The 13,951-nt window shown below is 35.3% G+C and overlaps 1 protein-coding gene across 1 annotated transcript in view; it reads left to right on the forward strand.

Annotated features, from left to right (window-relative positions):
* Positions 1-13,951, forward strand: part of Spg7 (Paraplegin) — a 794,115-nt gene that overhangs the window by 214,209 nt on the left and 565,955 nt on the right. Inside the window, 2 exon segments of the mRNA XM_067084903.1 lie at positions 11,270-11,315; positions 11,318-11,405. Of these exon segments, the coding sequence (XP_066941004.1) occupies positions 11,270-11,315; positions 11,318-11,405 (134 nt within the window).

Genomic DNA, 13,951 nt, shown 5'->3' on the forward strand with positions numbered 1-13,951 from the left:
TCATATAGAGAACAGAGTCCTGGCTCAGACTCTGAATCTATATTACCAGTCTGGATGTTTCAGTCACAAATGTAATTCAATGAGACGATTGAAATTATTTTAAATGTTTTTTTACTCAGCCTGATTCTGTTTTTAATAATTTTACTCAAGTAAAATTTAAAAACCTTGTTGAACTACTACAAACAGCTTTTATTTTAAAATGAAATTATACAAAACAGGTTGATGGTATGGCTATGGGCTCCATCAAAACCCACGCTTCCTAATATCAATCATCCTGGAGGAGCGCATGCTGGATGAATGCCCTCAGTTACCATCCTCTCTTTTATGTACGGTATGTTGACAACACCTTTGCCCTCAAGTCCTCAGAAGAGAGTATGACTGAGGACGCCGGTTTGAATTTGCTAACTCCTCCACCCTAATCTCAAGTTTAACTTGAAAAGGAAGAGGACAAACTGCCGTTTCTTGACGTTCTGGTCACCAGATATAATGTATAATTTTACTACCACGATTTTTAGAAAAAGACTTTTTACAGGATTAGGTGCCAATAAATACAGTTATTGTTTTTATAATTTTAAGATTAATTCCCAAGCAACTTTTTCACAGGGCCCTTCTCACCTCTAGTTGGAAATATATATGATGAAGTAACCTTTCTTTTAGAATATTTTAAACACAATTGCTTTCCGTATAAGATAGTTTTTAATAGCCTCAATAAAATACTTAACAAGAAGTTTTTCACTGAGCGATATACAGGACAGTACCTAAACTACACTTTTATGCCAAATTTCCATACTGTCATGATGTCCATTTTAGAACAAAATTTACTAGTACAATTAAAAACATTTTGGTGCCATAGATGTTAAACTTATTCCTATCAACCCCCTAATGATTGGCTCTATTTTTAAATTTAAGGATCAGCTTTAGTCCATCCATGATGTCCTCCGGAGTGGTGTATATATTCTTGCCCCAAGTGTAACTCGGTTTATGTGGGATCCACTGAGACTTTAAAAGTACGATAGACTCACATAGGGGGATAAGTTTAAAACAAAAATCTCCAACCCCTAACACTCCAACATCAGAAGTCATGCTTAATTTTGTAAAACCCCATTGAAAACAAAGATTTCTACATAATTGGACGAACTTCTTAGCCAACTGGAACTACCAATACTCGTCTCTTATGATAAAACAGCTTGTTCCGAAGTTGAACACTCAGACTTCAGCTGTTCCTTTGTACCTGTCATAATGATAATGCTTTTGTTGTTTTGTTTCTCCTTTGAAGACTTCATTTTCTGTATTTGTGTCATACTGACAGGTTGGCCCCATACCCTTAGTCACTTTTATTCATTTATTTATTTGTTTTCTTAATGTGATTTAAAAATTTTAGTGTTTTTAAAACATAAATATTTTAAATATAAATTTTTAAATTTTTTTACTTGTCTTTTATATATTCTATTTGTTTTAATTAATTTCTCTACTGTATTTTACCTGTTCCTCGGTGTCCTTTGTGTAAAAGTTTCAAGTCATTGTCATTTTTATGTTCTGACTTTGCTTTGCATAATTTTTTCTGTAATTTTTATTGTCAATGTTTTTTGTTTTTAATTCTAGAACCCTGATGATGTAATCATGGATTATGAAACGTTGGGAATAAACATGCAATCAAATGACTAATCAAGAGTATTCTGTCCGCATTGTATTTTTATGTATATATATATATATATATATATATATATATATATATATATATATATATATATATATATATATATATATATATATATATATATACACAGTGATCCCTCGTCTATCATGGATAATGGGGACCAGAACCCCAGCGATAAGTGAAATTCCTTTGATAAGTAGCATTGGCCCTCCCTAGGGAGGCATATACTGTATATACATGGTATATATATAAAGGCTTTATAGCCTTTCCCACACTGTTATAAACACTTCCTATGCACTTAAACACTGTATTACTATTTTGATCTCCTATCACAGTAATATGCATAAAAAAGATCGTCCCATATTTGTAATGTTTACGTTCTGAGAATCAGCTGACTGAAGCTGCTCACTACTAACAAAAGAATTAGGAAAATAATTTTTAGTTGCTAAAAGAAACAAATTTATCAATGAAATTATTTTTAATTCTGTACATAAAAGTTTATGATACAGTAATTCATATTTCATTGAGAGAGAGAGAGAGAGAGAGAGAGAGAGAGAGAGAGAGAGAGAGAGAGAGAGAGAGAGAGAGAGAGAGAGAGAGAGAGAGAGAAATGGTGTACTGTACAGCTCAGTAGCTTGGGACGAGACTAAGTCTTGACTAAGTCTTGACAAGCTGGTGATGAGAGAGTATACAGTATCCTTGAGTTGCTTACGTATGAAATTCAGATTTTAATTATTTTACAGTGATTTAAGATGAAACATCAACAGTGATAAGATATTCTCTTATGTACCACTCACGTGCCTTGTCCGAAACACCTGTATTACTATTTTGATCTCCTATGACAGTAATATGCATAAAAAAGATCATCCCATATTTGTAATGTTTACATTCTGAGAATCAGCTGACTGAAGCTGCTCGCTACTAACGAAAGAATTAGGAAAATAATTTTTTAGTTGCTAAAAGAAACAAATTTATCAATGAAATTATTTTTAATTCTGTACATAAAAGTTTATGATACAGTAATTCATATTTCATTGAGAGAGAGAGAGAGAGAGAGAAATGGTGTGTACTGTACAGCACAGTAGCTTGAGACGAGACTAAGTCTTGACTAAGTCTTGACAAGCTGGTGATGAGAGAGTATACAGTATCCTTGAGTTGCTTACGTATGAAATTCAGATTTTAATTATTTTTACAGTGATTTAAGATGAAACATCAACAGTGATAAGATATTCTCTTATGTACCACTCACGTGCCTTGTCCGAGTGCCTGTATTACTATTTTGATCTCCTATGACAGTAATATGCATAAAAAAAAGATCATCCCATATTTGTAATGTTTACATTCTGAGAATCAGCTGACTGAAGCTGCTCGCTACTAACGAAAGAATTAGGAAAATAATTTTTAGTTGCTAAAAGAAACAAATTTATCAATGAAATTATTTTTAATTCTGTACATAAAAGTTTATGATACAGTAATTCATATTTCATTGAGAGAGAGAGAGAGAGAGAGAAATGGTGTGTACTGTACAGCACAGTAGCTTGGGATGAGACTAAGTCTTGACTAAGTCTTGACAAGCTGGTGATGAGAGAGTATACAGTATCCTTGAGTTGCTTACGTATGAAATTCAGATTTTAATTATTTTTACAGTGATTTAAGATGAAACATCAACAGTGATAAGATATTCTCTTATGTACCACTCACGTGCCTTGTCCGAGTGCCTGTGGGTATATATGAAGCTTCCAGTCCTTGCGCGTCGGTCTCGCAAAGCCGTTCTTCTCACGTAACATGATGAAACATCGCTGTTTTCCAGAAATATGGCTGCCGATATGGCGGTACTTTTAATTTTAATTTTTCGATGAATATTTCTGAAAATCCACGATGCAGTGAAGCATCTTTTGTTTAATTTCATTTTGTACTGAATTATATGTCATAATGCAATGAACCAACAGTACTAGCAGATATTAATAATTATTAATGGAATTAATGAAATATTTGGGTCTTCATATATCGCGACTATTTTTGAAATTTCCGGAAAATCCGCTATATATTTTCTCTTATAATATACATACGTAATGGAAAAAATCACAAGTCGTGAATCGCGATAGTCGAACCGCTGAATTAGCGAGGGTTCACTGTGTATATATATATATATATATATATATATATATATATATATATATATATATATATATATATATATATATATATATATATATATATATATATATAATGTTCCACAGAAAAACCAGCGAGTAACTGAAGGCTCAATTGCTCATCTGCAATCTAGCTGGGACCCATTGTCTATTTATTCTAAAATCCTTAAATCTGACAATTTTGAACAAGAATCTTAATATTTTAAAATCTCTTATACTTAGTCTTGCCTGATTGCATTTACTGCAATGTTCATGTATTGATAATGATTTTACAATAAAAATCCTATTACCATTCAAAGGCAAACTCCCTGTTTCTTTGCATTCTGGTGGTGTTTACTATTATTCTTGCTGCAACTGCCATGTGGGGTATTTGGGTAGTTCCATAAAGGCACTCAAAACATACTGCCAGCATGCTGGGATCAGTGATAGGACAGGTAGAGACTTAGCAGTCCAGCAGCAGTCTTCAATGCACATACAATGCAGTATATGCAGTCAGGAAAGACTAAGTGTATGGGATTTTAAAATTTTAGATTTTGTTCAAAATTGTCAGATTTAAGGAATTTAGATTTGATATACTCGTATATTCACAGACTTAAGCCACAACTCAACCAAGATCAGTCTTCCTTTCTGTTATCCATAAAATACTGATTTTTGCCTTCCAATAATCAGGTTAATTTATCTATTGTGCAATTTTTCTTTTCTTTTTTGGCTTGCTTTTTTGTTTGATTTTATAGCTGTTTCTTAGACCTATGTTTTATTTTATTGTGAATATTAATTTTCCTCATCTTTAGTTTTATTTTATTTGACTTAGTTTAATGAGTATTGTAATTCATTGAAGTGTATTAGTTTAAACCATAATGTTTTTCTGAGTAATGTGTTGTTATTGATGGTAATGTAGTTTATAAATACAGGTTATTCTCGAGTGAGAACTTCCTTTGGATTGTACTTTACAGTATATAATTTCATGTTTTTGGTGTTTTGCCACTATTTAGGTTGAAAATGGTTTAATGTGTTAAAGCCGAAACATCCCTAGGGAATGAAAATGTTCACTACTGTATAGCTGTTGTTTGGCTGTACCTGATGAGCATCAGATTCCCTAGGGATCAATCTCTAGCAACTAGCCTAATACAGTATAAAATCTACCCAAAATTAAATTTCCTTTGTAAGGAAAGACCAGTTTTATTTTTTTTACTTTCATATATTTAACAAGATGGGATTCCGGGGAAAATGGGTTAGCCTAATGTTATTTGGGCAATCAAAAATGCAACTCCTATGACACATGATATATACATGATGAAATCATGTTTTGGGGACAAAATTTGAAGGGTTGCTTGCTACTCGTACATGAGATTGAATGATACAGGAGTATATTCGGCATATTTCATTTGTTTTACTCATAATTTCATAAATTTGCCTCTTTTTATTCACAGAGTTTTCTTACCCTGAATTATGCCGGGTATTGCATCATTCATATTAGGCTTTAGACTGGGCTCTTGAAGTATGCTATTTTGCTTTGTCATCGAAACTGTGTCTAAACACCGTGTGTGTGGACATGTCTCAGTGGTGACCTGTGCAAAGCAAATTCTTATTAAAAACACAACTAAAAAGTAGTTAATAAAATACAGTAATGTTTTATCAGAAGGAATGATTTCCACTTCACCCCTAATATCTTGGAAGCTTTACTTGTATTTTGTGTGTTGACATCTAAATGTGGCATTTCATCACTGTTGATGTCACTGTTTAGCTCTTTTTTTCTCTCTCTCTCTTTTAGTTGACTCTAATATAATGGTTACACTTATAACAGTACACAAGAGAATATTTTATCACTGTCGATATTTATTAAAATGTTGGTACACAATGCAAAATTTATCATGAGTTTTGTCCTAGATGTTGGGAACATGATGTGCTAACCACAAGTTCCCCCCCCCTCTCAACCAAAGGGAAGGATTATGGATATGAATGCATAACTATACACGCACACGAAAGGGAGTACAGTAAACCCCCCGTATTCGCGTTCTCACGATTCGCAGACTCATGTATTCACGGATTTCTCTTTAGAACGTATCTACCCATTATTTGCGGAAAATTCGCCTGTTCGTGGTATTTTTCACTGAGAAATATTCACTAAATACTGTATTTTCATCTCATTTTCATGACTAAATGCACTTTTTATGATAAAACTATTAAAATACTCGGGTAATGATCGAGTTACGATAATTCATCTTACGATAATTCGATTTTGCAATGGGGTAAGCAATTAATACTGATACGACAATATTATTTATAAAATATTTTAAAATTTCGTGCAGGCGTAGGCAGCAGCGCAATCAGGCAGTGAGAGAGACCAAATTATAATATACAACTTTTCCTCCATCTCTTTATCCCATCTTCTAGGTAAAAAAGTCAAATAGAATGATAAAAGTATTGTTAGTAATGTTATATGCTTGCGTAAATGCGTACATCCAAAATCAACCGACCAGAAACTGCTGTTTTGCTTATAACCGAATCGGATATCAACAGCCGTTTACCTGGTATTTCAACCATTGTACGGTAATAAACAATTACCGTAGGTTATGGCACAAATGACGTTAAGTAGAATAGGACTGATATATTTTTATATTATACCCTAATTCGGTATAGATAAAAGATCGTCAAGGAAATATTTAAGCTGCAAGTTGTAGCTGAAGCTGAGAAAACAGTGTTCAAGCCGCTAATGATTATTCTGTAAATTATCGTGCATCGGCAACATGGATGAAACCCAATCGTAATTAAAATGGGAGAGAAAGTATTTTAATCAAAACTACTGGACATGAAGGAACACTTTACTGTTATTTTTTCGCCAGTAAACAATAAATACGTCAAGCTCGTATTATGATGAAATCAAGTGAAAATAGCGAATGGAATCTTGAATTTTTTTACAAAAACAAACGCCCCCAAACGGCCATCGTCAATCGTCATCCATTAACGAAAATATATTTTGACTTAAAAACACTTATCGTATAACGAAAAATAACCTTGCCCCTTTTAAATAAAGTATTTAGACTGTAGAGATTCATTTACGCTAACCACAAGCAAGAAAAGCGCTCTGAACTGAGTTAAATGTGGTGAAATAAACACCATGTAAACATTTCCAAACCAAAACACTGATCGCTATGAACGCAATTTTTACCCCTTTAACGCTGACTGGATGTATTTTACGTCAACAAAAGTTGTCTGTCGGGTGCCAAGTGGACGAAAATACGCCAACTACAAAAATTTTTTTAAATATTCCCGGAAAAATACTTATAGGCCTAGTTAGCGAAAAAATTTAAATCACGTGCCTTGAGGGATGCTGGGAGCTCACGGATCACACTGTTGTTTTGTTTACAAGCATGACCAAGATGCACATGCGCGAATTTCCTTCTTATCCCAAAAGAAAGCATCAGCTAACTCTGCTGAAAATCTCAGAAATTCTTTAGTCACTTTGTCATAATTTTTGCACTGTTTAATATTAGCTGTTACATAACGTTTCATATATGAAAATGTGCGCAATTTCATGTAGAATACAACAAAAAATAACTCATGGTTGAAGCTTTTATCAGTTTTGACATATTTTCATATAAATCACGATAAGTGCCAAAATTTCAATCTTCGGTCAAATTTGACTCGACCAAATGGTCGAAAAATGCAATTGTAAGCTAAAACTCAGTACATTCTAGTAACATTCAATCATTTACCTTCATTTTGCAACAAATTGGAAGTCTCTAGCACAATATTTCGATTTGTGGTGAATTTTTGAAAAACTTTTTCCTTACGTCTGCACAGCAGCTAACTCTGCTGAAAATCTCAGAAATTCTTTAGTCACTTTGTTGTAATTTTTGCACCATTTTATATTAGCCATTACATAAAGTTTTATATATGAAAATGTGTGCAATTTCATGTAGAATACAACAAAAGTAATTCATGGTTGTAGCTTTTATCAGTTTTGAAATATTTTCATATAAATCACGATAAGTGCTAAAATTTCAACCTTTGGTCAACTTTGACTCGACCGAAATGGTTGAAAAATGCAATTGTAAGCTAAAACTCTTACATTCTAGTAATATTCAATCATTACTCTTCATTTTGCAACAAACCGGAAGTCTCTAGCACAATATTTTGATTTATGGTGAATTTTTGAAAAAACTTTTTACGTCCATGCGTTTTGAATTCATGCATCATTTTGTGATAATATTTTCTCTGTGTTGCTTTGATCATTTTACAATTTGTTATATACCAAAATCATCGCAATTTAGTGTACAATACAACGAAAAAAAAATAGCTCATTAGCTTTAACTGTTTTGCTCACAGTGCAATTTGTATACAATTATATATGAAATTTTTTTTCAGTTAACTCATATATTCCAATATTTATATGTGATAATGATATTTTTTATTTCTGATGGTTGCATACTAAACTTCAGGCAATGAGAAAAAAAACAACAAAAATGAACTCTTAATCTTAAAAACTAAGCGTGCTGTGATTTTTAAAAAACTTTCTTTCCGCTTTCAATTGCTAACTCCCAAAAACCCCACCAGTTGCATACGGCAGACACTTTTGTAAATAGAGGCTCGCCGTTTAAGGGTTATTACAAAAGCAATGTAAGAATATATACAATATTATTGGATACAGTGAATTAAGGCATAACATTTTAAATGATCCATGGAAAAGATGCATATTCACGTTATGTTGACGTTTGTGTAATATGATATGCAATATAGAGTAGAGTATAATGTAGGCTATGCTACCGTGTATGTATACAATATACCTTAGTGTAGGCTAAGCTAATTCTTGTTTGTTCAGTTTGTCTTTGCATTGAATTATCATAAGTCACTTTGCATGAACCTCCAGAATTAACCTATATTAATAATTACTATACCGTGTATGTAAAGAGTATATTTTATAGTGTAGGCTGGGCTATGTTCGAGATACGTTTTGGTATTTCTTACGTTTAGTTTTTTTGGAACCTAACCCCATTGTATGTAGGATAATACCTGTATAAGCATTTTTAGTTTGTTTTGTGTGTGTTTGAACTATCAAAAGAGGCAGTTCTAAGTGTTTTTAGGAGGGTTTTAAGTATTCAGCTGGTTCTAGCTATTCGCGGGGGTGTGTATGCATCGTCCGCGAATATGGGGGCGTTTACTGTACATTTTGAATACATTTCTCTGTTTCTTTGTGTTTTATTGTTTTTTCATCTTTTATGATATGAAAATTATGACAAAAAACATAAAATAAAAAATGAGAAAATACAGTATAAATTAATGAAAATGAGAATAGCTGAAAATAAAATTTTAAAAATAAAAGGAATGTGTGTATGCTAAGGGCTTTAGCATATGCAGTACCACACATGTTGTTCTCTCTCTCTCTCTCTCTCTCTCTCTCTCTCTCTCTCTCTATGTCCTCTCTCTTCTCTCTTGTGTGCTGGATGTATTTCATTACAAATTACAGTATGGTGCTGTATGTGTCATTTAATAAAACGTGGAAAAAGCATAAACATGAAAAACATGAAACAAAATAAAGCTTTAAGAAGTCAAATGTTTGCCCACCCCATCCATCCATCCCACACTGTATTGCCACCCCCGTTTCCACCCAAGGATCTCCTTCCGTGCTCCATCCACCATTCAAAACAACCCTTTCTGTGGGTGAGTTCTTGTAAACAGTCTTACTGCTGCTCCCCTCCCAAGGCACCCAGCCATCTGACCCCCGCCCCACCTTGGAAACTTCTCCAGGTCTTCCACACCCCCAAACCCTTTCCCAGTCTCTTTATGAGTGTAAGCATAGTTACCAACATGTTCCTTAGACCACACAACATTGTCAAACATTAGACAGTGGTTTTTAAAAAATTTTTGAAATTTATATACATTATATATCTTTGATCCTTGATCTGGTTGTGTTCTGGGTAATGAAGATCTGGATAATCAAGAGATTGCTGTAACATGAAACAGGCAGTATTATTAGGAAACACTATTCCCTTGGAAACTTAAGACTGCGTAGTTAACTCTCCCTAGTAAAGAGATGCAACATATCAGCAATAAAACACTGCACAACGAAAAACTTTTTGAAGCAAAGAAAGAGATGTTTACTTTGTAGGAGACCTAAGATTAATGACAAGACTTTGCTGACCTGTGCCACTGTTGTCACATATATGGAAGAAGGGCTAATTGTAACCTTCTGAGTAGATGCTGTAAGGCAGGATAAAGAGCCTTCCTGCCTGGAGTCCATTTAGAGTCCATCACTATACCCAAAATGGCACTATTCCAGCCTAGACCAACTATGAGAGAAGTCTTGATATTAGTAAGTCTGTCTTATGGACCCCCAAATACACTGAAAGAGTAACTCCTTTTAGGACAAGTGGTGGCCATACCATAAAAAATAGACCATTTTCTCAATATAATTGCTTCCAATTGATATTGTTTGGCACAGTGATATAGTTAAGGTGTTTCATCTGCTCTCCCTGCCATGCCTCTTACTCAGTGGTCTAAATGGTGGACATCGTTTTTGGGTGATGTTCTAGCCAATCCTAATGACAATCTTATATCATCATTCATAGAAAAATGAGAACAAGGATGTTGAACTTTTAATACAGAGGAGTCTACAGATTTTCATGTATTGAATTAATTATTTCAATGAATCTTAATTCAGAGTGATTATAATCGTAATAAGTTTTAAACCTGCCAGCTTGCTTGGAAGTTGAAAAAACAAAAGAAAACAAGGGTTATGACTGGCAGTGTGTTCTGGCTGTTGGGAAGTATTACACAGTTTTTTCTCATGCTGCTCTATGAAAATTGGTACAGTCAGTCATTTCAGCATCCAACCAAAAACATGCAGAAATTACATTTAGGAATTAAACAGCGCAGGTGGGTAATTAATAGCCTGAGAATGTAGTGTGTTTAGTAATATGCTTGTCGAAATTGAGAAACAGGCAATTATACAGCTTTTATGAAAGTCATGCACAAATTAAGAATAAGCATGGTATGAATAAAAATGGAGACTGAAATATATAAAAGTAAGAAATAAAGAAAAATTGGGCTATACATCATGCTTTGTCTCATATCACCAGTTGGATGAGGATCACTAGATTGGTGAAAATGCAGCTCAACTGCCATCAGCAGTGTCCTCCCACCATGTAATATATGTACTGTATATGGCTTAAATAAAGTTACAATGTAGATTTGCTTTTGCATCAAAATTTACATGATTAAAGTTTATTGGTTCCATAAATACAAGCCTCCAAATTTACATGGAGCACCCCATCACCCATTAGCACATTACTCTGTTATAAAGTGAAGGCTGCCTGGTGATTTGGGGCACCAGGTGAGATGGGGACGCCTTGGTTTTCATTAACACTTGATGAACTGCACCTTTCAGCCTTTGAATAAGTTAAATAAGGTGTTGGTGCTGTGGAGCTTTAACATGAAATTAAATTTATTTTCCTGTTAGGTTGCTCGCTATGTATCGTGGAATGAGTTTGTTCATCACATGTTGGCAAAGGGGAGGTAGAAGAAGTAATTGTGCGCCCAGACTTGGATATTGTTACCATCATCTTGCATGAAGGAGCAGTTATTAAAGGAAAAAGGTAAGAGAATATAGCTGCATGTATCCTCTCTTTGAATGTATTGTATAGTTTTTTCTCAGGAATATAATGAAGATAAGAATTAAGTTTTCTTCATATTATACAGTAATTAGAATGTGAGCTAGCTTATCAGTAATCAGAAAATTCTCACACTTTCCTTTTTAAAAGATACTGTATTAAACATAGTTTTTCTGAATGAGTATAAAATTTTGCACAAGTATTAAAATGCCCGTCTTGACTTGAAGTTTCCTATGATGTGATTCTAGTTTACTCAGTTCAATCAGCTACTCAATCAATCAATCAGTCACTCAATAAACCAATCAATCAGTCATTCAGTCTGACTACACAAAATCATTTGATAGTGCTACCCAAGCTAACACTTCTATAAATTACTGTTTCATCTCTCAATCCCTTTTACAAGCATCTGTGGAGCTGTTTGGAAAACCTTCATTTGTGGAGATATACTTGCAGAAACACGCATAATTTGTCATATGCTCATATTCATCACCAACTCATGTTTGTTTTGTGAATTTTATAGCAGAGCTCATACCCTGAAGAGTGGGTATCAGTTAGTGATAAGGCATCTTTTGTGAGAGTAAGTAACCTCACATTTTTGCTACAGTTCCCATTATTTTTGTGATTTTTATGTGGACTAGTTGGAACTATCCTTATGACATTGGTTTTCATTTGTTCTGAGAGGAATATAAACATACGCTTTCATAAGTGGAGTTACACGCACAGGGCATGCTTTGGCTATCTTGACTTAAAACAGGGCCCTGTCACTTAGGCTTGTGGCCTGACCCTAACTCATGAGGTCAACCTCTTCCACTTTGATCCCAGCTGTTGGTGTGTTGGGTTGTCTTCAACTCTCCCATTGTTGCTAAGTTTTCCTTTTTTTGTGCACTACTTGTGCAAGATATTTTCAATGTGTACCTCTATTGCCTTGCTGATTGTGATTATTCCCCGTCCCAGTAGCCATATTTTTTGCTTGTGCAATGTAGTACATTTTGTTTGGAGCAAGAGGTCTTTTCTGCGTTTTGCCATTTTCTGTGGTGCATGAACAGTGTTGGTGACCTCTCTTTGTCTTGTGGTCTTGAGCATTCTGTTTCAGCCCCCAATGTGGAAAATGACCACCATGGAGGAATGTAAGCCTGGCTTTAGGTGTTGTGCAGGCAAGGACAAACCATGCAGCAAGTTTATATCCCCCTTGGCAGTTGATCTGCATTCTGTTTGCATTTCATGCAGGGAAAAGGGTGCATGAGATGTGAATGATGTGACAAGTGCGTCGATTGGGAAGATTACAGTGGATGCTCTACAAAAAAAGGTGAAAGAAGGCTACATCCTCTAGGGAGGCTACCATGAGCCCCTCACCAGTGCACCCTTTGGTTCCAGCCCCCCAACCCCTAGACCACCACCTCCTACAAAACTTCCTGCTTTTGCCTCTCCTCCTTCATTAGGAGTGGTTCAGTCTCCACCTAGGTAAATGATTTAGCACATGCTGAACAATTTGGCCACCCAAGGTCATTCAGGGCAGCCACCAGTGTCTGGAGATTTGCAACCTCCCATCCTAGGTTTGGGAAACTTGAACTTGCCTCTGCCAGAAGGTTTGTCCCCATCCTCAGTAGTGTCAGAACAGCAAAATGAGGTGAGGTGACATCCATCAAAAAGAAAGATCTAGTTCTGTGACCTTTCTCCCCAACCTTCCAAGTATCAGCGTTTGTACTCTCCTTTTCATCATGTATCTCTTAGGCCAAGACACCTTTTCTGTAGTGGCCTCATTGGTAAACAAAAGGACTGGCATAACTCATAAGTCACTGATCTGTTTGGAACATTTGTTCTGGAATGTTAAGTCTTCTCAGGTCTGTGAAGTTACAGTGTGGAGTCTTATCCACGACCATGATGCTCAGTCCCCTGATCCCAACCCCTTGATGAGGTGGGGCGCAGGGATCCACTGCAGGGAGAAAGTGCTCTTTTACTCCCACTCTCTGCTGTGGATTCAACTAAACACAACCTGACCTATAACTCCTTTACGCCTCCTCCTCCTCTAAATTTTCCCCTTCCCTTCTTCCTCTTTTGTTTACGATCTTGGCATGGTATTGGATTACTGAATTCACTGAACTTTTAACTTGATGGAGGATGTAGTTCAAGCCATGCCCTCAGTGCTGGGTCTGACCTCGTCGGACTGATGACCCTTAAGGCACTGTGGGCGTGGTGCATATCCAGGTGAGGATCCCAAGGCAGTTACTGGTGTGGGTAACAGTATTGCTCCTCCCCTGGTTGGGCCTCCCTGGTGAGAGGGACCTCATTCTGGACGAAATTTATAATGTTTGTTATATGGCAAAACAAGCAAACTTCCATATGACTTCTGGCATGGCAGTGGACTGTTCACAGGAAAACTCAATTCATGAAAATCAAGTTGGCATTAAAACCTTAATACCATCTAATAAGCCTAAAAGAAGTAGATATGATCATGAGCCAACTTTGACTCACTTCAAGTCCCTCTTTGGGAATGGAAGTTGGTCAGGGTTTCTAACCATGGAAACCGAACA

Source organism: Macrobrachium rosenbergii, chromosome 41, assembly GCF_040412425.1.
Source record: "Macrobrachium rosenbergii isolate ZJJX-2024 chromosome 41, ASM4041242v1, whole genome shotgun sequence".
NCBI classification, from domain to species: Eukaryota; Metazoa; Arthropoda; class Malacostraca; order Decapoda; family Palaemonidae; genus Macrobrachium; species Macrobrachium rosenbergii.